The sequence below is a fragment of the Sebastes umbrosus genome, chromosome 7 (genome assembly GCF_015220745.1).
Source record: "Sebastes umbrosus isolate fSebUmb1 chromosome 7, fSebUmb1.pri, whole genome shotgun sequence".
Lineage (NCBI taxonomy): Eukaryota > Metazoa > Chordata > Actinopteri > Perciformes > Sebastidae > Sebastes > Sebastes umbrosus.
In genome coordinates, this window is record NC_051275.1 from 13,770,996 (window position 1) to 13,792,425 (window position 21,430).

Below are 21,430 nucleotides of genomic sequence, written 5' to 3' on the forward strand. Positions count from 1 at the left end.
ATGAGAGCAAGTTTCAGGATGTGATTCGCAGAAGGAACAATTTACATTTATGTCACTCTTTCACTTTTGTAAGAGATAATAATAATAATAAAAAAATAAATATATATATATAAATATATATATATAATAATATAAATATAATATATAATAATAGTGTCCTGTAACTTTCTTTTGTTTTTTTGTTTTTTATATTTCAAAATGACAGTATACATAGTAACAGCAGAACACATTAAAACATTTACATACAAAAGAAGCATAGCGAAAACATAAACAAAGAGCTGTGCCAAACTTAAAAGGACAACAGAAATGAAACAAAACCAAAATAAAATAAAAATAAATAAAAAAAATAAATAAATAAATAAAAAAAATAAAAAAATAAATATATATAATAATATAAATATAATATATAATAATAGTGTCCTATAACTTTTTTTTGTTTTTTATATTTCAAAATGACAGTATACATAGTAACAGCAGAACACATTAAAAACATTTACATACAAAAGAAGCATAGCGAAAACATAAACAAAGAGCTGTGCCAAACATAAAAGGACAACAGAAATTAAACAAAACCAAAATAAAATAAAAAAAAACACAATAAAAAAACACAATATTTTTTCTTTTAAATAAATATATATAATAATATAAATATAATATATAATAATAGTGTCCTGTAACTCTCTGTGGCCAGTTAAGATTTTTGTATTCATCATTGGTTACATCCGGGTACTTTATTTTTATTATTATTATTATTATTATATTTGTTGATATTATTATTATATTTGTTGATCTTAATAATGGCGTTATTATTATTATTATATTTGTTGATATTATTATTATATTTGTTGATATTAATAATGGTGTTATTATTATTATTATTATATGTGTTGATATTAATAATGGCGTTATTATTATTATTATATTTGTTGATATTACTAATGGCGTTATTATTATTATTATTATTATTATTATATTTGTTGATATTATTATTATATTTGTTGATATTAATAATGGTGTTATTATTATTATTATTATATGTGTTGATATTAATAATGGCGTTATTATTATTATTATATTTGTTGATATTACTATTATATTTGTTGATATTAATAATTGTGTTATTATTATTATTATTATTATTATATGTGTTGATATTAATAATGCCGTTATTATTATTATTATATTTGTTGATATTATTATTATATTTGTTGATATTAATAATGGTGTTATTATTATTATTATTATTATTATTATATTTGTTGATATTAATAATGGTGTTATTATTATTATTATTATATGTGTTGATATTACTAATGGCGTTATTATTATTATTATTATTATTATTATATTTGTTGATATTAATAATGGTGTTATTATTATTATTATTATATGTGTTGATATTACTAATGGCGTTATTATCATTAGTAGTAGTAGTATATTTGTTGATATTAATAATGGTGTTATTATTATTATTATTATTATTATTATTATATAATAATCCTCATCTTTGCTTTCTGGGCAAAATTATTGTGTTGGGGAGAGTATTTCTAAAACACCACTGGAGTTATATGTGTGTGTCCTGTAACTCTCTGTGGTAAAAAAAAAAATAAAGAAAATAAAACACAATAAAAAAATAATAATAATACATTTATAATAATATAAATATAGTATATAATAATAGTGTCCTGTATAACTCTCTGTGGCCAGTTTAAGATTTTTTTTTTTTTTTTAGTCGTCATTGGTTACATCCGGGTTACTTTGTACATTTTTTTTTTTGATTGACAGTTGCCATGGCAACAAGCTAGAGCATCGCCATTTTGTCAGGAGGGTTTTTTTTCTGCTCTTCTCCCTCCTCTCTCTCTCTCTCAGCTTCTCTCTCTCTCTCTCAGTCTCTCTTTTTTTTCAAATGTTTCTCCTCTTTCCCGCCGGAATAATGCTTGTCAGTGGATATAATACTTGACGTTTGTTTTCTTGTTTGTTGTGTGGGATACATCGCGAGCGCGTCTCAAAGTAGCTCGCGCATCGGATTAACAAGAAGAGGTTGTTTTGTTGTTGTTGAAAACACAGCAGCACATAGTTGTATATATAATAATTAGGCGGCGCCGCACTAAAGCCTCGGTAGTGTGTCCGTGTCTCCGTGTCTCTGTGTGTGTGAGTGAGTCTCCTCTCTCTCTGGTCCACCGGGCCGGTTCACTGCGCAGCTTTGGACCGCGCGCCATTTTGTGAAAACTGACACAAAAATTCCTTAAACCAAAAAAAAAAATTACCAGAGAAGGACACTCTGGTTTCTGTTTCACACCCTGGATCTAACAACGCAGTGTCGTATTCATCGAAGAAGTGGAACCGACGACACACATTTTGCAAAAGTGTAAAAAAATTGTATTTAGCGGGTAAGCTAAAGAAGATTTAGCTTTGAGGAGGCTAGCCAAAGAAGCTAACAGCTAGCGTTCATTTTGTGTCAAACCACCTAGCCCAGTTAGCTAGGTAGCTAATGCTAGCTGCGTTCATTTTGTGTCAACCACCTAGCCCAGTTTCTCTGCTAACGCGCTAAGCTAGTGAGTTATGCGTGCTAGTTACCGCTAGCATGTTGCTAGTCAGCTGATAGTTGCTGCTGCTTCTTCTCCGATTCTCCCCGATGTTATGTTCATATCAATTTGGATATGATGATTTTATTATTATTATTAAATCTGGCTGGTGAATACTAATATATCAGAGGAGTTTTTGCACCGATCGAGAAGAAGACTGGAGGAGTTAGAGGAGGGTTTATAAGGTTATAACAGTATATACCGTGCAGCAGTGGAGAGAGAGAGGTGGTGCTGGAGAGAAACATCAAGCTGGATAAGTTTCCTCATCATACAGGTTATTGGACTTTAAATGAAGATCGTGCCATCACAGGTGAGCAAATTGTGAAAATCTGAACCTCCCTTTGCTTTAAAACCCCCACCTTAATGTACATATTATATGTTATAGGTTAACAATGATGGAGGCGACACAGTGATAGCTTGGTGGTGGGATACGATGGCGGCTAGCTAACACATTTTTGTGGCGGTGAAAGCCAGCTTTAACATCTTTCAGTCAGTAGGTCACTAATGTTGAATGTTTATCTGGTTGTGAGCTAGAGGATTGTGTATCTGTGGGTTTGGATGGAGAGAGTCATGCTGGTAACGTTACACAGCTAACCTGCGATATTAAGACACTGTCATTGTACGATTCAAGCAAACCATGTTAGCTAACAAGCCCAGGTTTCATTTACAATCCAATGCATATAATGTGCATATATAAAGCTGTATAGATTAAGAGGTGTACAGTACATATAGATACACCTCTGCTAGGTAATTCCTGGCTAACCTGGCTAATGGTTAACGTTGACTTGTTGACGAAACCAGCTTGAATGGGCCCCACACAACCACAACCCACAGCGTCACTAGCTAACGTTAACGCTGGATGATTGGTGATTTATATATATTTATATATATATATGCTCGTGCAGTTTTTCACCACGGTAACCTTAACAACGTTAGCTAGTTTAGACAGCCTGAATACCATTTACACAGAGGGAATGGGGAGGATATGTAAGCAAGTGAGAGAGGACGCAGATTAACACTGAAATATGCTTTCTAAATCCCAACCATGACGAGATCTACCCCATCATCTGTAAGTAGAGCTGTACTCTGGTACGTCTTTTATGCTACGGACAGGTTAGGCTTTTTTAATTGTGTTTTTTTGGATGCATTTGATTCAGCTTTTGGATCTAATCAGATGGGCGTGAGAGAAGATGACACATTGGTACAAGAGGTCTTCAAGCTATATCACTTATATGATATGATATGGCTGCTTATATAGCCAAGCTAGCTGTCGTTATATTTACACCTATATAATAGGCCCAGTTGATGCCGTGATGATGATGAGTAGGAGAGCCAGGAGAGGAACTGTTCATATGTCCAGTACTGAAAATGAAAATGAAGAATAATCAAAGGTTTAGGAGATAGAAGAGCTACAAGTGTGGCTTTGAAAAAATGGCTTTGTGGTCAAATACAGCTTTTTTCCTATTAGGGTTAGTGATTTTTAAAATGTCAAATTCAACCCCATAGTTATGTTAAGTCTGATGTCAGGTATTCTTTTTGTAAAATGGCCTTAAACCAAACTTTTTCCACTTCTTTGTCAATTTGCACGATACAGTAATGTACAGTACTGTATTATAACCCAAGTACAGTCATTTAATTTGGGCTACTTATTTTTTAAAAGTATATTTCAGGTTCATAAAATACACTATAATTAAAAAATATTAATGTATATTGACTATGGAGATGCATCAGTGCTAGTAACAATATTAATCCTGATTTGTTTTAAGTGTAATGTAGTCTCTGAGTTGAACTATTCATCTTTTTAACAGTTCCCACAAGAGCTTTTTGTGTTTTTAAAATTGTTCATTGTCTGGGCATTAACTGCTTTTGACTGTTCATCCACAAGCAACTTACCTTTTTATTGAATTTCAGCTTTATTTTAAAATTCCCCCAAAAAGTTCATACATTTACCCCCAAGCACACTTTTTTTTTTTAAGTTTTGGGGTATCTTCTGTTCTTTAGGGGTCCTCTGTCCCTTCTTCTCAACAAAAGTTTAACCACTACGAAGTTAAATCCCTACCAAAGATGCACAATGATAATGATCTGTTTTTTATTCTTTGTAGTGGGTTGTGGTTTGCTGCTGGACTCTCCTCCCAGGATGATATGAAATTTTATAGGAGATGATGCATCCAGGTTAGCTGCTATATATTAAGCCTTAACCCTTTGGTGGGGTTAGTGGTGCACCTTCTTCTTCTTCTCTTTCAGTTATTTGGCTGTTTTCAATCTGACATCCTGACTCACACATTTTAGGACATTAAGTGCGAGAAAGTCAAACAATGTTAAATCATTATTAGAATTGGTCGATGTAGTATTTAAATATCCATTTAATGCAGTTTAACTTTTTTTTAATTTTATGACAGAGCTCCAAATTATTAAAATGAGTTTGACATAATTGTTTTCAGGTCTCAGCTGAACAAGCACGAAAATAGACACACTAGTCATCATGACATATCAGTCTTATCATTTTAGTGCTTTAAATTTTATGGGTATAAAAAAGATTAAAATTATTGGATTAAGGCCTATCTAATTTTTAGTTTTTTACAGTATAGTTGAGATCATTCTTTTCAACATGAGTTTTTTTTTTTTAAATAAAAAAGGTTTATACAATGAATAAAAAATAACATTTTAATATCTATATTTATATTTATATATATATATATATATATATATATATATATATAAAATAATATAAAATATTTTAGTTTCTTAAAATACAGCCTTTGCCTGTGCTCTATCATCTTACAGTTCCTCTTATTTCTGTCAGTGGATGTGTATTTTTTCCTTTTCCAAAGCTGGGTCAGCTTTCTAATGCTCTCAGATGGAGTGCAGGTTTTGGGCTGTGCAGCTATTTTGCTGTCAGGCTCTTGTGTTGAAAGCAGCGTCTAAGTGTGCCAAAGTTCAATTTTATTTCTTGTTTATTTCTTGTTTTCTCATTGGAAAATGGGAGCAGCTCTGCCCTGGCAACAAAAGTAGGCTATTTGCATACTGCGTTGTGATTGGTCTGTGCATTGATGGGCTTGCCAAATCACGCTGTATCTCTGTGGTGATAGGCTATGCTAATTAGGTGCTGTTGCTGGGATTCTGAATAGTGGTTACTGTGTAGCACTGGTGAATTGTGTTGTCTGGTGAGAGATGCTGATAGCTGAACATGCTATTTGATAATTTTTTGATTCCTTCTGGCTTAAAATGAAGGATGATTCACTGTACAGTGTGGAGATGCTTCCTTTTCACCCCTTTTCACTGTTAAACCTGCTGTTTTGCTCCTTTTTCTTCACAAAGGTTGATATATTACTGCTATCATTTCTTTTGTGGTTATCCTTTGATGCATTTTTATGACTTTACATGTTTAACAAAAGACACTTATGTATTAATCTGACATTTCTCTTAACAATGAATGAATCCTTTTTGTTCTCAACATCTTATGATCATTTTTGTCTGTGATATAGTGTGAGCTTGATCATTTCAACATACATGTAAATATTATAAATGTATAATTTGCATTTTGCATATATTTTTCTTTCTTAAAGCTAATTTTAGACATTATTGTGTAAAGGAAATTCCCACTGGTTAGATTAACCAGCAAATAATGCCCATTCATATTAAATCTGTACAATAAGAAGAACATATCTTAACCTGTTATATTTTTGGGCCATAAATGTCTTGTGTGGAAGAGGAAATGCTGCTGTTTTACATCAAGATTATTACCCTTTTCCCTCCTTTGTGTGCTTTGTTACATATAATGTTGAATTAAGGGAATATGCAACTCATAGCAGTGTTAATTTCTTCTAGGAGGAGAGACTTCAGCATGCAAACCTTCGTCCGTCCGGCTTGCGCCCTCTTTTTCTTTACACACTGCTGGTCTTCAGATGGCTGCTCCAATGCCCCATACGCACCAGCAGTACAGTGACCGCCACCAGCCAAGCACTGACCAATCTGTTACGGTCTTACCGTACAGCGACCAGACACCACAGCTCACTGCCAATCAGGTACACTAACCCTGCCCTACCCCAGCTCTTGCATTTCTTTTAGTCTTTGTGTAGTGTTACAAAAATTGCAATACTTAATGTGAAATGAAAAGTCTACTTCCCTTTTTGCTGCTGTCACCAGGCAGAGTAGCTGCCTGTAAATGTTAAGTCTAGCCATTAATATTGTACAAAATATATTGTGTTAAATTTAATGAATGGCCCCTTAGATTTACCATAAGCAGTTTAGATAAGCCCTGAACAAAAGTACTGTTTATTCATGAAATGTTGTGACTTTCTCATTTGATACTTCAGAGGCACATGCCCCAGTGCTTTCGTGACCCAACTTCAGCTCCCCTGAGGAAGCTCTCCATTGACCTTATCAAAACATACAAACACATCAATGAGGTTTGTTTTGTTTTTCATTAAATGCATTTATCTATATCATCTGTTTGTTACATTTGTAAAGATTTGTAAAATCCAAGAGTGATCTAAAACTTCAAGTGTGATCATGTGAATTGTTTACTTGTTAATTTACAGGTGTATTATGCAAAAAAGAAGCGACGGCACCAACAGGGTCAGGGTGAAGACTCCAGTCACAAAAAAGAGAGGAAGGTCTTTAATGATGGCTATGACGATGATAACTATGACTACATCGTCAAGAATGGGGAGAAGTGGATGGACCGCTATGAGATTGATTCCTTGATAGGAAAAGGATCATTTGGACAGGTGCTTAATTATATATTACGCACTCACACACTTTGTTTGAGTACATGTGACAGAGAAAATTGTCTTGAATTTGGAGAAACAAATTATGGTTTCATTTTTGCTCTGTATAAATAACCGTAAGATGTTTGATGCCACTTGCTGAACATTTTTCATGTGCAGTTAACGTTTGAAATGTTTATTATCAAAGGAACATTTCTGATTTAATTTTGGAGAACATTCAAATTTTCTCTTGTTGGCATCTTTAGGTTGTGAAAGCGTATGACCGTGCTGAGCAGGAATGGGTTGCCATTAAGATCATCAAGAACAAGAAAGCTTTCCTCAATCAAGCCCAGATTGAAGTGCGCCTCCTAGAGCTCATGAACAAACATGATACCGAGATGAAATACTACATCGGTAATCCACTCTTGAAATTTGCCTCTGATCTGACAAGACATATAAAAGGAATTAAAAGGCTTTTTCCTGTATTCGACTAACACGGGTACGACTTGTTTTTCTGCAGTTCACCTAAAGCGTCACTTCATGTTCCGGAACCACCTCTGCCTCGTGTTTGAGATGCTTTCATATAACCTGTACGACCTACTCCGAAATACCAACTTCCGCGGCGTCTCGCTCAACCTCACCCGGAAGTTTGCCCAGCAGCTATGCACGGCGCTGCTCTTCCTGGCCACGCCTGAGCTCAGCATCATCCACTGTGACCTGAAGCCTGAGAACATCCTCCTCTGTAACCCAAAGAGGAGTGCCATCAAAATAGTGGACTTTGGCAGCTCATGCCAACTGGGACAAAGGGTATCTAGCTGCAGATTTCCTTATCAGCAATACAATGAATGTATGCAAGATTGTCCCTGAAAAGTGTGGGATAGTTGTTGCTTCTAGACATTAGCTGACATGAGTAGGTAGTTTCCAGGTGAATAGGGAATCTGACTGTCCGTGCCTTCTTTTTGTAGATATACCAATATATCCAGAGTCGCTTCTACCGTTCCCCAGAGGTGCTGCTGGGAATGCCCTATGACCTGGCCATCGACATGTGGTCCTTGGGTTGTATCTTGGTAGAGATGCACACTGGAGAACCTCTCTTCAGCGGAGCCAATGAGGTATAAGGAACTGAAATACTTTTTTGTGTTGTTTTTGGTAGTATAGCTGAGAATGGCAACGCCTTAAATGTCACTGATAGTTTTTTCACATGATGTTTAGCTTACAAAGAAATAGAGAAGTGGAATTCACAAGCCTAAAACATATCACACAACACTGAAATAGTAATTGTGGCCACTTGCCTGAGCCTGAATGTTTGGACACTTAAGTCAACTTAGGATAACATTTGATGACATTTAACTTACATTTACTGGGTATAAAGATGTATTCAGTGTCCTTCTTATAAAGTACAATGTAAACGTTGCATTAACTTGATGACCAACTTATTCCCCAGGTGGACCAGATGAACAAAATAGTCGAGGTTCTTGGTATCCCACCTAATCACATAATGGACCTAGCCCCAAAAGCCAGGAAGTTCTTTGAGAAACTTTCGGATGGGACATGGAGTGTTAAGAAGACCAAAGATGGCAAAAGGGTGAGCTCAGTTTTTTTTTTGTGATTATTGTGAAAACCAAAGGTAGATTGTGTGATGACATACAAAAGTCACAGTTGAGTAAATCTCTTAATCTTTATGCCTTAAAACAGTATAAGCCTCCAGCCTCGCGGAAGCTCCACTCCATCCTGGGTGTGGAGACAGGGGGTCCAGGTGGCCGGCGGGCGGGGGAGTCTGGCCATGCTGTTGCTGACTACTTGAAGTTCAAGGACCTGATCCTCCGGATGTTGGACTACGACCCCAAGAGCCGCATCCAGCCCTACTATGCCCTGCAGCACAGCTTCTTCAAGAAAACTGCGGACGAGGGGACCAATACAAGCAGCAGCGTGTCTACGAGCCCCGCGTTAGAGCAGTCCCAGTCTTCAGGAACCACCTCCAGCACCTCCTCTAGTTCAGGTAACTGCTACCTGAAGACTCTGCTGCTCCACTGGCCTTCATTTAAAGCAGTTAAAGTCATTGATTTGTCAGTTGTTGTGTTTAATTTAACATGAGAAATTCATCATATCACTTAACTACAATTATCTATTTGGCAAGGGGTATTGATTATGTGGAAGTTGGCATCAACACTGTGGACTGTAGTTTACTGGTTATTAACCAGAAAGTACAACATTAAAACTATTAAAAATCTATTTCCTTGTGTATCTTTCAGACAATCCTAACATGTCTTTGTGTGCTTTAATAAATGTCAACTAATCCTATTGTAGCTTTTGTCATTTTAGGTCAAGTAACACAGTGTAACACTTTTTTCTTTAACCCTCAGGAGGATCATCTGGGACAAGTACCAGTGGCAGAGCAAGATCAGACCCTACCCATCACCACTTGCACAGTGGAGGACACTTCGGCACGGCCTTGCCTGCCATCGATGGTGACAGCCTCTGCCCACAGGTCAGTAAGATGCCCAGAAACATCTGGAATTTCATCTGATACCGAGTGGAGTTATTGTGATGGTGGTAAAGTGTAGTTTTATTTTGTGTTTTACAAAATCTAGCACATTTTTGCTCATTCTGCATGTGTACGGAGGCTGCCCTCGTTATTTTAAACTGTTCAATAAACATATACTTTTCAGAACAACTTTAAAAGAGGTTAATACCTTTTCACTAATAAACAAATCCCTTAAAGAAATATTGTCTTATTTTCATTTGCTCGATTACTTGTTGATGGTCTGATCCCAATACAAGACAGGATAAACATCTAATTCAAAAACTGTGGTCTTGGAATCAGATTTTATGAAAGTACCATTGCTAAAAAAGGGAATTATTATAACATGAACATTAAAGCAATGTTAACTTGAGACCATATTCCACAACTGACTCTTGTTATTTGTTTGACATTGACAGGCAAGACAGCCTTACCCACCCCCGCTGGTGTGGGGAGGTGGCGTCGGACCAGAGTCAGTCACTGGAGAGACCCACCCAGTCCAGGAGACCACCTTCCATGTTCCCCCTCAGCACCCCAAGGCCCTGCATCCCCACTCACATACTCATCACCACCACGGGCCGATGATGGCCACGCGGCCACGCCCACGCCACTACACCTCCCCGACACACAGCTCCTCGACACAGGACTCCATGGAGGTGGTTCATGGCCATCTGTCCATGACCTCCCTGTCTTCCTCTGCCTCCTCTTCCTCTACATCGTCCTCTTCCACTGGGAACCATGGCAACCAGGCCTACCAGCTCCGCCATTTGCCTGCCGGAGCCCTTGACTTTGGTCAGAATGGTGGGCTGAGCATGGGGCTAGGTGCCTTCTCGAACCCACGGCAGGAGACTGGCATGGCAGCGCACCCTGCATTCTCCATGGGCACGAACACAGGGCCTGCCCACTACCTAGCGGAGGGCCACCTGGGCATGAGGCAGGGCATGGACCGGGAGGAGTCTCCAATGACTGGAGTGTGTGTGCAGCAGAGTTCTATGGCCAGCTCGTGACTGCACTGACATTTGGCTGTGTGTTCCCCCCTGTGCGTCATTTTTAAGGTGGTGTTTTTTACTACAAGGTGTGTTGAGAACAAAAGCTGCTCACGTCAGAAGGGAGATATCACTGAACCGCTACTACAGAGAAAAACCTTTGTTAAAAAGTATATATGTAATTTTCATCAGTTTTTCTTTTGCAATCATTAGGCACAAAATAATACTGCGGAATAACCATAGTGAGATTGAGACATCCATCTTACCATTTCACCAGTTTCATGTAACCACCAAGTAATCACCATATGGTATTATGTGGCAAAATCTTCTAAGGAGCATTTCAGAGCAAAAGTTTGAAGCTGTTTTGCAGGTAGCTGTTGGTGATGAAATGCTTGGCGTCCTCTTTCGGTTCAAACTGTGGACTGCCTGACATTACTGTTCCACTGGTTCTTAATTATTTTGCCCTTTTTAAGTGAAATTTCTCGTAAAAAGCTGCTTGTAAATCCTGTAGCTTGACAATGAGGGGAAGTGTTTGCGGTGATATTTCTTGTTGTTGGTCGGTATTGTGTAACTCTGTTAAAGGGGAGCACATAGCAGTGGAGTCCCTATAGCGTGTGCTGGCCGGGTGGAGAGGAGACCCTGCAGGTGGATACTGACACCAACCGGGTCGAAGGAGAGGGAAGCACCACCCCTCACAGGCCTAGAGGCCCCCCGTAGTCCTGCGAGCTGCAACCGGGCCCGGCACAGATGAGAGCAGCGATGGGCGCGGGAGACGAAAGGATCCAGCCCAGCGAAAGGAAGACAGTCAGTGGCTGGTTCTAGATAACCCTTTGGCCTTATGACTCATGGACTTGGAATGGGATGGAGCTGGACATTATCATTTGAATTAAGATGGCTTTTCTCTATTTTTCTCTCTAGACAGCCCTTAATTCTTTAAGGAAATTAAAAACAACTTAGAAAAGGTAAATAAGAATGGTAATTTGAGGCCTTTCTCGACAAAGATTTCTTCTTCAGCAGGGCCCCACATAACAGGGTCTTATTGTACACAACAACCTCCTAAACATTACTTCCTTGAAAATCTTATTCACTGGTTAAGGATTTTGCAGTGGAAAGAACTATCTATTCCAGAGTCTACCCTTTTATGTTTTGTTATTTTCCCCTTTTGCATGTAGTTCCTCATCAGAACCACCTGCACAAGTCTCTCCATCCAAAACATGGAAACTGAAGAAAAAAATGAGTTAAGTGACTGCCTTTTTTCTCCTCAAATTATGCTGTGAATTTTACAAGAATTTATTTTCCCTTTGGATATGTTTTTATACCAAAGCAGTTGTTTTATAGCATATAGGTGTCTGTAACCAATAATGTAGCAGTTCACCACTTTGACGCAAAGTTTATCAAGATCTTATTTTAACGTCAATACAAACAGCTGCAATATATTACTTTAGCAAAACTGGAGACCGTTGTTGAGACCGTTGGCTATTGTGTATTCTGGCCAGATTTGTTTGCAACGTTTTACCAAAACTGTTTCCATATTAATTGGTAGATTATTTTGGGAGTCTTTTAAAACTTTGGTATGTTAGAGAATTTGGTAGTTACTCTGCAGGCTCCGGAGTAGCAAGATAGAAGCTGATGGTTTAAAAAAAAAAAAAAGGAGACTAATGCGTTCTATTTCTGTGTCGTCGTTTTTCTTTTGCCCCCCATCATACTATTTCAAAGGGTTTTGCTGCCTTTCATACATCATTTGGTCAACTTGGCTAGTTTCTGCCGTGAAGCATGACTTAACGTCATTGTCTTGGCAGGGTAAGGATAATTGTGGCAAACAAAAAGTTTGTGTCGAATGGTATTTTTCTGATTTGGTAGGGCAGATCCCCCCATGATTGTTGTCCTATTCAAAGGGAAAGGGTGTCCGTCAGCCCACAACCACATGCTTTGCCTAGGCAGACATGCATGTCCTCAAAACATAAGTCAATAACCAGATTTTTTTTTTATATCAGGGATTTTGAAGTGCTTTCTTTCTTCTGTTGCTCATTTTACCAGCTTTGAAATTAGACAGAAAAACCTGCCCACAGCCACCTTTCAAATTAAAGGGCAGGCCACAGGTCATGCTGTTGCCATTTTAAAGGAGAAACCATCATAAGAGACCATGCTTGGTATTTCCACAAACACAAATGTAAAGCTACCTATATTGAGATTGGGGTTTTATCTGGATGTCAAGGTTAATTGCAAATTTGCAATCATTTTTCATACCCCGCAGAATTTGAGACATTTAGAAATTGCCAGTGGTTTTATTACTGGCACTCATACTGGTACTAAACATTCCAAAAATAAAGACTGAAAAAGAAAAAAAATTGACTGCAGTGACTCGTAAGTGTGCGCCTATTTCAGATCATGCTGATTGACCTCTTATTTAGAGCAGTTGTCATGAAATGCAGCCCCTTTTTAATAGTTGAAATAGAATTTATGTATATATTTATATTTTTTTAATAAAGGAAGTATAGAACTCACTACCTTGCTCCTGCTGGTATGTTGATTATGTTTGTCAATTTGGTGACCATTCAGTGGGCAGGAACTCCTGTTTTCTTAGTGGCAAAACCTTGCCTTTTGGCAAAGGTACTTGACTACATCAGGACAACACTATGAGGTAGGGTTTGAATCAAACAGGGAAAGCTAGATCTTCAAACCTTAATAATTTTCACAGGGTATATTGTAAGTGCATGTACATCACAAACCTTACTTTTTGGTTATATGAGAAGCACATGGTTGAAAAAAAGGTTCCATCTTTCATAAGCCTGTTCAGTTTGTGGGTTATACACAAACACGTATACTTGTCGACATATCTGAACACCCAACAGAAGTTGAAGTCCTCTTATTTAATTTGGATTTATCCTTTTCATTTTTGATTTCACATTTTTTCACTTTTTTTGTACATGCAACATGCACTATAGAATTGAACAGCATGGGGGAAAGGATAAGTCCATGTATCCACAGATTGTAAGATCTAGTCAAGACTTTGCTGTGTTTATGACAATGCCCTTTGTATTATATTAAGACAGTCTTATGTATGATATATAAAAAGAAGTTAATTGAATTGCTCTGTGTGTCGTTATTGTTCTCCATCTACATTAGCTAATTTACAAGAGTTCACCCCAAAATAAAAAAAATACATAATTCACAAAAATTCATTATCACACAGTGCTTTAGCTATAGTTAAAACACATCCGCCAAAAAGCAGAAAATATCACTAAAAGAGTGCAAAACCCTGGCCTGTTTCAGGATTTTATACCAACAGAGACGTAGATTTGTGACGTTCTGGCTCGTTGGTCTAGGGGTATGATTCTCGCTTCGGGTGCGAGAGGTCCCGGGTTCAAATCCCGGACGAGCCCTCTACTTCCTTTTTACTCTCCTGACAGGGCGTCAAAAAACCTGCTGACTGTGACTAATAAGTTGCTTGCGTGAATACGTAGTACAACGTAATTTCAAAAGAAATGGTGAAAAGTCTTTCTGTACTCTTTAGTGTTACGTTTCATTATATGCGGTTTATGCTGGCTCTAATATGTTTGAAAGCAGATTATTTTCCATGTATTTTTAAAGTTGGTGTTAGTCTCAGTACTAAACAGAAGACACATCAGACAAAAAAGAAAAAAAAGAAACCAGGGCTCGTCCGGGATTTGAACCCGGGACCTCTCGCACCCTAAGCGAGAATCATACCCCTAGACCAACGAGCCATGTTGCACTAGGCGTTTCACGTCCTTTTAGTACTCACGCCAGATACATCATCATTGTTGTGTCATATTTATTTGTTTTCATTTTATAAACAGGCTGTTTAGCTACAGAAGTGACGATAAACACAGAGCTAGCTAACCTAAGTAACCTAAATACCGACAGAGGAATGGTGATAAATTACCTAGCTACCGACTGCTAACGTTGATGGATTTAACGATATTTTCTGAAATAGCTAGCTCTCTGTTTTCACTCCTCACGGTGAGTTAATGGCTTACATCGAAAAGTACACAACAGCTGGCGTACATCACCTAGTTAAGTCACCTAAATACAGAGACAATCGAGCGGTCGCCCTACCCTTTACAGCTAGCTAGAGCTGCTGTCCTGTAGTGGCCTGGGTCAGCCAGTGGGGGGCATGGATGTACTCAGAATTATAAATAAATAATATATATATATACAGTATATATATATATGTATATATATATTTTTTTTTTACAGTTATTTATTTTAATACCATGAGTATTTTAATTTAACTGTTTTTTTATTACCTTTAATTAATTAAATACGTGATGTTTTTTTTTTCATTTAAATAAATGTCAATTTTCTACTATTAAATATTAATTTTAAAATAATTAAAATCAGAAGTAGAAATAAATACTATTTTTTTTTTTTTTTTTTTTACATTTATTTATTTTAATACCATGAGTATTTTGATTTAAATGTCTACTTTATTACCTTTAATTAATTAAATGCATGATGTTTTTTTCATTCAAATAAATGTCAGTTTTCTACAGGTAAATATTAATTTTTAAATAATTAAAATCAGAAGTACAAATAAATACAATTTTTTTTTCCCATTTATTTATTTTAATACCATGAGTATTTTAATTTAAATATCTACTTTATTACCTTTAATTCATTAAATGCATGATTTTTTTTCATTCAAATAAATGTCAGTTTTCTACAGGTAAATATTAATTTTAAATAATTAAAATCAGAAGTTAAATAAATACTATTTTTTTTTTTTTTACATTTATTTATTTTAATACCATGAGTATTTTGATTTAAATGTCTACTTTATTACCTTTAATTAATTAAATGCATGATGTTTTTTTCATTCAAATAAATGTCAGTTTTCTACAGGTAAATATTAATTTTAAATAATTAAAATCAGAAGTTAAATAAATACTATTTATTTCATTATTTTTTACATTTATTTATTTTAATACCATGAGTATTTTGATTTAAATGTCTACTTTATTACCTTTAATTAATTAAATACGTGATGTTTTTGTCATTCAAATAAATGTCAGTTTTCTACAGGATGTATTCAGAATTATAAATAAATAAATAATGTATATATATAAATATATATATATATTACATTTATTTATTTTAATACCATGAGTATTTTGATTTAAATGTCTACTTTATTACCTTTAATTAATTAAATACGTGATGTTTTTGTCATTCAAATAAATGTCAGTTTTCTACAGGATGTATTCAGAATTATAAATAAATAAATAATGTATATATATAAATATATATATATATTACATTTATTTATTTTAATACCATTTATTGTAATGGTGGGGGGCAGTGTGTTAACAGCTGCTGTCATTACCTCAAAGGACGAAGAAGAATAAAATGCTGTCTTTTAATTGGTCGATAGAAAAGTGCTGTTCTATTACATTCACGGACGAAGAAGAAATTGCTGTCTTTTAATTGGTCGACAGAAATTCTCAGTGTAGCAACCGACCAATAGAAATACGCCAGACTTTATGTTCGTCCAATCAGGTGCCTTGAGGGGCGGGACTTCGTCTACTCCAAATTCAACCGTTGTTGGCTGTTGTTGTTTATGATCGATGAAACCAGTTTATTGATCGTTTTTTATGGAAACGTGTTATTATTTTAGGTCACATACGTTGTCTGTTAGCGTTAGAAACCACCTCAGTCCTCACGAGTCTGTAAACGAAAGCGTTTAAAGTCATTAGATGATAATAGTCAGCTATAAGCTAACCAGCTAGCTTGTAAAATGCCGAATTTTTGCGCGGCCCCGAACTGCACCAGGAAGAGCACCCAGTCAGACCTGGCTTTCTTCAGGTTTCCACGGGACCCGGAGAGGTGAGGCAGCATTCATAACGTTACACGTTAATGTAACTACCTTTAACTCGGTGTGCTTTCTTAGTCTGAGCTGTAAAAGTTGGATAGAAGGATTGACAAAACATAACATGTGCAGAGTTAACATTAGCTACTAACCAGAGATGTACCTCCATAAAACACAATGTGTGCTATGGAGGTACATCTCTTTAAAAGTGGAGCTCATTTTAATGCATTTATAAACTGCTGGGTAGCTTGTGCATTTTTAATAAAGTCTTAAACCTATAATAATTCATCATCATTTATTTGTTGATTATATTTTGTAGGCTATTATTAATCTGAATCCACAAAGTAACTTAAGTTATCAAGTAGGCTGATTATAGTGCAGTAAAAAGTACAATATGTCCCTCAGAAATGTAGTGGAGTAGAAGCATAAAGTAGCATAGTCGAAAAAAACTCAAGTAATGCACCTTAAAAGTGTTCTTAAGTACAGCACTAAATGTAAAAGTTACACACCACCACTGGGTACTTTTTCTCAAGTAGCCTATACATAAATATATTTTACAATTATTGTCTACCACAGATATTATTTTACTTTATTTGTTTCTGTATTATAACTTTACACTAGGCTATTTTAGACACCTCATGCACATAATGCACACAGTGCACTTTCATAGACTAAGCTACTGGAGTTACCCTGCACTATATTCATTTTTTACAGTCTCTTCTGCACTAAACTCATTTTTAACAGTCTCTTCTGCACTATATTCACTTTTTTAATAGTCCTGTATCACAGCTGTTACCCTGCACTATATTCAGTTTTAACAGTTTTCTTCATCTCCTTGTATTTTTATATCTGGTATATTTTTTTGTACTGTGTACTTTGCACTACTAACATTTTTACTAACATATTTTGCACTATGGAACTGTGATGCTGGAAACTTGAATTTCCCTCAGGATCAATAAAGTTACTATCTATCTATCTATCTATCTATCTAATTATTTAACTTGTTGTTTATGTTGCATATCCAGGCTTGTCTTTAAACTCTGTGGTAGTGAGTTTAGGGCATGCTAGGTAACTCTGACCTTTGAGTAAACAACAACATGCAAACTACATAAATAATGGACACTTTATCCCTTGTTGGTAAATGTAGTCTCAGCTAATGTCTCAACAAATAACACTTTACAAACTTCAGCTATGAATCACTACGACCACTGTCATATTTGAAAATTCAACATAAAGAAGGAAAACATATTTTTTGTTTGTTTAAATTTAATATTTTATTTAATTTCTTCACATTGTGAGCTGTGGCATGAGCTCTTTTTTTTTTAACCTCAGTGAGAAATTGTGTCCACAGTGGTGAGTAACTCTTTAGATATGTTGTGTTGTATAACGTTAGTTAAAAGTGTGTCAACACCACACTCAAAAAGTTCAGTATGCATGTTCTCCTTTTTAAGGCACTTGTTCCATATGGACATATAGAAGTTGATCGTGCATGAAGTGCATACAGACACAGCTACTGTCTCAGTTCATTACTGCTCATCACATACAACTTTCATGTGTGTCTTTTTTAGATGCCGAATCTGGGTAGAGAACTGCCGCAGAGCAGATCTAGAGGCGAAAACATCGGACCAGTTGAACAAGCACTACAGATTATGTGCCAAACACTTCGACCCAGCGATGGTGTGCAAAACAGTGAGTATCTCACCAGAATCTAACGTGCCTGGCAGCATGTTTCCACTTATTTCCCAAAAATGTGAGTCTTCTAAAAATGTCTTATTTGAGTTTATTGCTTTTCAGAGCCCTTACAGGACTGTATTGAAGGATACAGCCATTCCAACCATATTTGATCTGACAAGCCATCTAAAAAATCCTCATACCAGACATCGCAAGCGGATTAAAGAACTTGTAAGAAAAATATTGATGAGCTCTGTTGCTTTAAATGCACATCTTAGGCTTGATAGTTTGTCTGATTTTTGTAAATGAACAAGTTAAGTTTTCATTTCAGACTGAAGAAGATTTAAAGAAGATTAAAGAAAGGAGATGTAAGTAAATTGGGAATTTATGTAAAATAATTGCATGTCATTTTTATTCTTTATTACTGAAAATCATCACTGTTCCTTGTTTTGTTTGTCTCTCTCTCTTCCCAGTGGCGTCTTCTATTGAACAGCTCGCATCCAAAAAAGATGCAGCAGTTGAGGATAGCACAAGCACCAATGAGGATGAACCTCAGCTGTCCACAGAGGAGAAGGAGTTTCGTGAATACCTTCGATCCATGTTTGAGGTTGTGGTCATGTTAGGCAAACAGAGCATCCCATTAGTGGCCTGCAAAGCATCTCAGGCTGAATACATGTCCAGCAACGTCCAGGCCCTTCTCGATTACCGCATGAATGCTGGAGACGAAGCTTTGAAGAAGCGGTTCCAGGCGACAGCTGTGAACACGGAATACCTCTCTGCAACCCAGCAGAGCCAGCTGTTGGACGTCTGTGAGAACACAGTGAGAGAGGAGATGCTAATGGAGGTGAGAGAAAGCCGCTTCTTCTCCCTGGTGACCGGCGACCTTGTTGAATTTGGCAACGAAAAGCACCTGCCTCTGTTTTTACACTTTGTGAATCAGCATAACGTACTTCGAGAGGAGTTTTTGGACTTTATGTCTTTTGATGGTGACGAGTCTGCGCTGGTAGAGAGGCTGGAGACCCAGCTGACTGACCGATGGGGGCTCAGCATGGAGGAATGCCGTGGTCAGGCCCACAAGGCCACCGGGACTTCCACCACCAAGATGAAAGCTGTGGCAGTGTTACTGATGGAGAAGTATCCCCTGGCATTGCACATGCCTTGCTCTCATACGGCACTGAACATCCACATGGCCAACAGTCTGCCTTTTCCCAACGTCCAGGTCGTCATGGAGACTCTGAGGAAGATCAGTGCTTTCTTTAGAACCCCGTTCACTCAGGACGAGCTTGAGAAAGCCATCTCTACGCACTACCACAAAAATGAAGAGAAAGCAGCTACACTAAAACAAGCCTGTGGCTCAGGATGGACAGAGCAGCACAATGTCTTTGACGTGCTGCTAGATATGTTGCCGCCCCTGCTGCTGTGCATGGACAGCATGTGGGACAATGTCGATGGAAAGTTTGCAGACGCTGTCGCAGCGGAAGCATATTCAGTCACAGAAACTCTGTCTGACTTTGAGATCATCGTCACCGTCGTCATCTTAAAGAATGTTCTCACGTTCACCAGAGCCTTCGGGAGGAATCTCCAAGGGGAAACACTCGACGTGTTTTTTGCTGCCAACAGTCTAACTGCCGTCCTGCATTCACTAAATGAGGTCAACGACAACATCGACGTCTACCATGAGTTCTGGTACGAGGAGGCTGTGAGCGTGGCCACTGTAATGGAGGTTCCTGTGAAGGTGCCGAGGCTGTTTCTTAGGAAACAGCGTGCAGCTGACGTGGGCGAAATCCAAACAGAGGCGTATTATAAGGAGTACGTGACCGTCCCCGTAATCCACGGCATCATGCAGGAGGTGGAGGACATGTTCTCCGAGACCAACCTCAAAGCTCTCAAGTGCCTGTCGCTGGTCCCAGCCGTCATGGGCCAAATGAAGTTCAACACCACCGAGGAGAACTACGCAGACGTTTATCGCAACGACCTCCCCAGCCCAGACACACTTACCGCAGAGCTCCACTGCTGGAGGATCAAGTGGAAGCACAGGGGCAAAGAGGTGCGCCTGCCCACCACCATCCACGAAACCCTTCAGCTGCCAGATGTCAAGTTCTTCCCCAACGTGAACTCCTTCCTGAAGGTGCTCTCCGCCTTGCCAGTGCTGAAACTAGAGGACAACAAAAGCGAGACAGCGAGCGAACGGCTGCAGGCTTATCTCGACAGCGTGCCCGCCAAGCAGTGGAACAAAAGTCTTGCGATGCTTAACATTAACACTCACGTCAAACACGACTTGGACGTCATGGTAGACAAATATTGCAGACTCTATCCAGAGGATGATCCTGAAGCTGAGGCCGAGGCCGAGGAAGTGGCTGAGGCCGAGGCTGAGGTTGAGGAAGTGGCTAAGGAAATAGCAGAGGAAGTGGCTGAGAAAGTGGCTGAGAAAGTGGCTGAGAAAGTGGCTGAGGAAGTGGCTGAGGAAGACGCTGCGATGAAATGATATGACACAGACACCGAGATCGCTCAGCTGTTTGGGGACACAAATGAATGAAACTGATATTTTGTCAGTCATCCTCCTTTGGCCGCTCACTTATGTCTTAATGTATGTTCACCTGGATATAAGTGCTAATGATTTTAATGCAGATGTTAAGAGGTAATGGATGCCATTTGTGTTCAGTCCCTAAGGTTTCTCAGATAAAAAAACCCATGTTCTTATTTTAAGTGGTAAAAAAAATAATGCATTTCAGCTAGGGCTGACCTGAATGCTTCGAAGCTTCGACCATTGCCATGGTATTCAACCTACAAATCACAATTCGAATGCTTCGTTTAAAAAAAAAAAAAAAATGTTTATATATAAGTATGTAATGATAATGCATAAATCTCCAAATAGCCCATGAAATAAGGAATAATCCCACAACATTATTCATATTCAACATGAATTATTATTAGTAATTCTCAGACGGATATTGCTGTTTGTGTGTAGAGGTACATGTGTGTACAGTAGTACAGTGACAGTACTGAAACAGGGGAAATGGAGACAGACAGAAGAACATGTTGGCCTGCTGCTCCGCGAAGCTTCGAATACCTTCGAATATTTCTCACCGAAGCTTCGAAGCCCAAAAGATGGTATTCGGGACAGCCCTAAT

General features: G+C 37.6%; 2 protein-coding genes and 2 non-coding genes across 7 annotated transcripts; 3 read left to right on the forward strand and 1 right to left on the reverse strand.

The window, feature by feature from the left end:
• Positions 1-1,800: 1,800 nt before the first annotated feature.
• dyrk1ab (dual-specificity tyrosine-(Y)-phosphorylation regulated kinase 1A, b) lies at positions 1,801-13,889 on the forward strand. Of its 3 annotated transcripts, XM_037774895.1 has the most exons (12): positions 1,801-2,895; positions 4,688-4,757; positions 6,414-6,610; positions 6,902-6,994; positions 7,127-7,315; positions 7,561-7,708; positions 7,815-8,101; positions 8,260-8,406; positions 8,739-8,879; positions 8,990-9,293; positions 9,658-9,782; positions 10,235-10,822. In XM_037774895.1, the coding sequence occupies exons 2-12, from the start codon at positions 4,745-4,747 to the stop codon at positions 10,820-10,822; spliced, it is 2,232 nt and encodes a 743-aa protein (XP_037630823.1). In that variant the 5' UTR covers positions 1,801-2,895; positions 4,688-4,744. The 3 variants fall into 3 exon arrangements, with proteins under 3 accessions (XP_037630823.1, XP_037630825.1, XP_037630824.1); XM_037774897.1 differs by lacking the exon at positions 4,688-4,757; XM_037774896.1 differs by lacking the exons at positions 1,801-2,895; positions 4,688-4,757 and having other exon boundaries at positions 10,235-13,889.
• A 223-nt stretch (positions 13,890-14,112) lies between these two features.
• On the forward strand, positions 14,113-14,184 carry trnap-cgg. The gene has a single exon. It is a non-coding gene; the product is annotated as a tRNA-Pro (tRNA).
• A 270-nt stretch (positions 14,185-14,454) lies between these two features.
• On the reverse strand, positions 14,455-14,526 carry trnap-agg. The gene has a single exon. It is a non-coding gene; the product is annotated as a tRNA-Pro (tRNA).
• thap12b (THAP domain containing 12b) lies at positions 14,493-21,022 on the forward strand. Of its 2 annotated transcripts, none has more exons than XM_037776433.1 (5): positions 14,493-14,782; positions 18,197-18,317; positions 18,423-18,530; positions 18,631-18,667; positions 18,773-21,022. In XM_037776433.1, exons 2-5 carry the CDS (start codon positions 18,303-18,305, stop codon positions 20,782-20,784), a joined length of 2,172 nt encoding a protein of 723 aa, XP_037632361.1. In that variant the 5' UTR covers positions 14,493-14,782; positions 18,197-18,302; the 3' UTR covers positions 20,785-21,022. The 2 variants fall into 2 exon arrangements, with proteins under 2 accessions (XP_037632361.1, XP_037632360.1); XM_037776432.1 differs by lacking the exon at positions 14,493-14,782 and adding an exon at positions 16,312-16,645.
• Positions 21,023-21,430: the final 408 nt, after the last annotated feature.

Bases quoted from the DNA above. Each gene is read 5' to 3' on its own strand.
- dyrk1ab (XM_037774895.1), top strand. The intron at 6,995-7,126 runs GTTTGTTTTGTT...GTTAATTTACAG, and splicing joins CATACAAACACATCAATGAG to GTGTATTATGCAAAAAAGAA. The intron at 7,316-7,560 runs GTGCTTAATTAT...TGGCATCTTTAG, and splicing joins GAAAAGGATCATTTGGACAG to GTTGTGAAAGCGTATGACCG.
- thap12b (XM_037776432.1), top strand. From the start codon at position 16,557: ATGCCGAATTTTTGCGCGGCCCCGAACTGCACCAGGAAGAGCACCCAG. The intron at 18,531-18,630 runs GTAAGAAAAATA...TTTTCATTTCAG, and splicing joins GCAAGCGGATTAAAGAACTT to ACTGAAGAAGATTTAAAGAA. The intron at 18,668-18,772 runs GTAAGTAAATTG...CTCTCTTCCCAG, and splicing joins GAAGATTAAAGAAAGGAGAT to TGGCGTCTTCTATTGAACAG.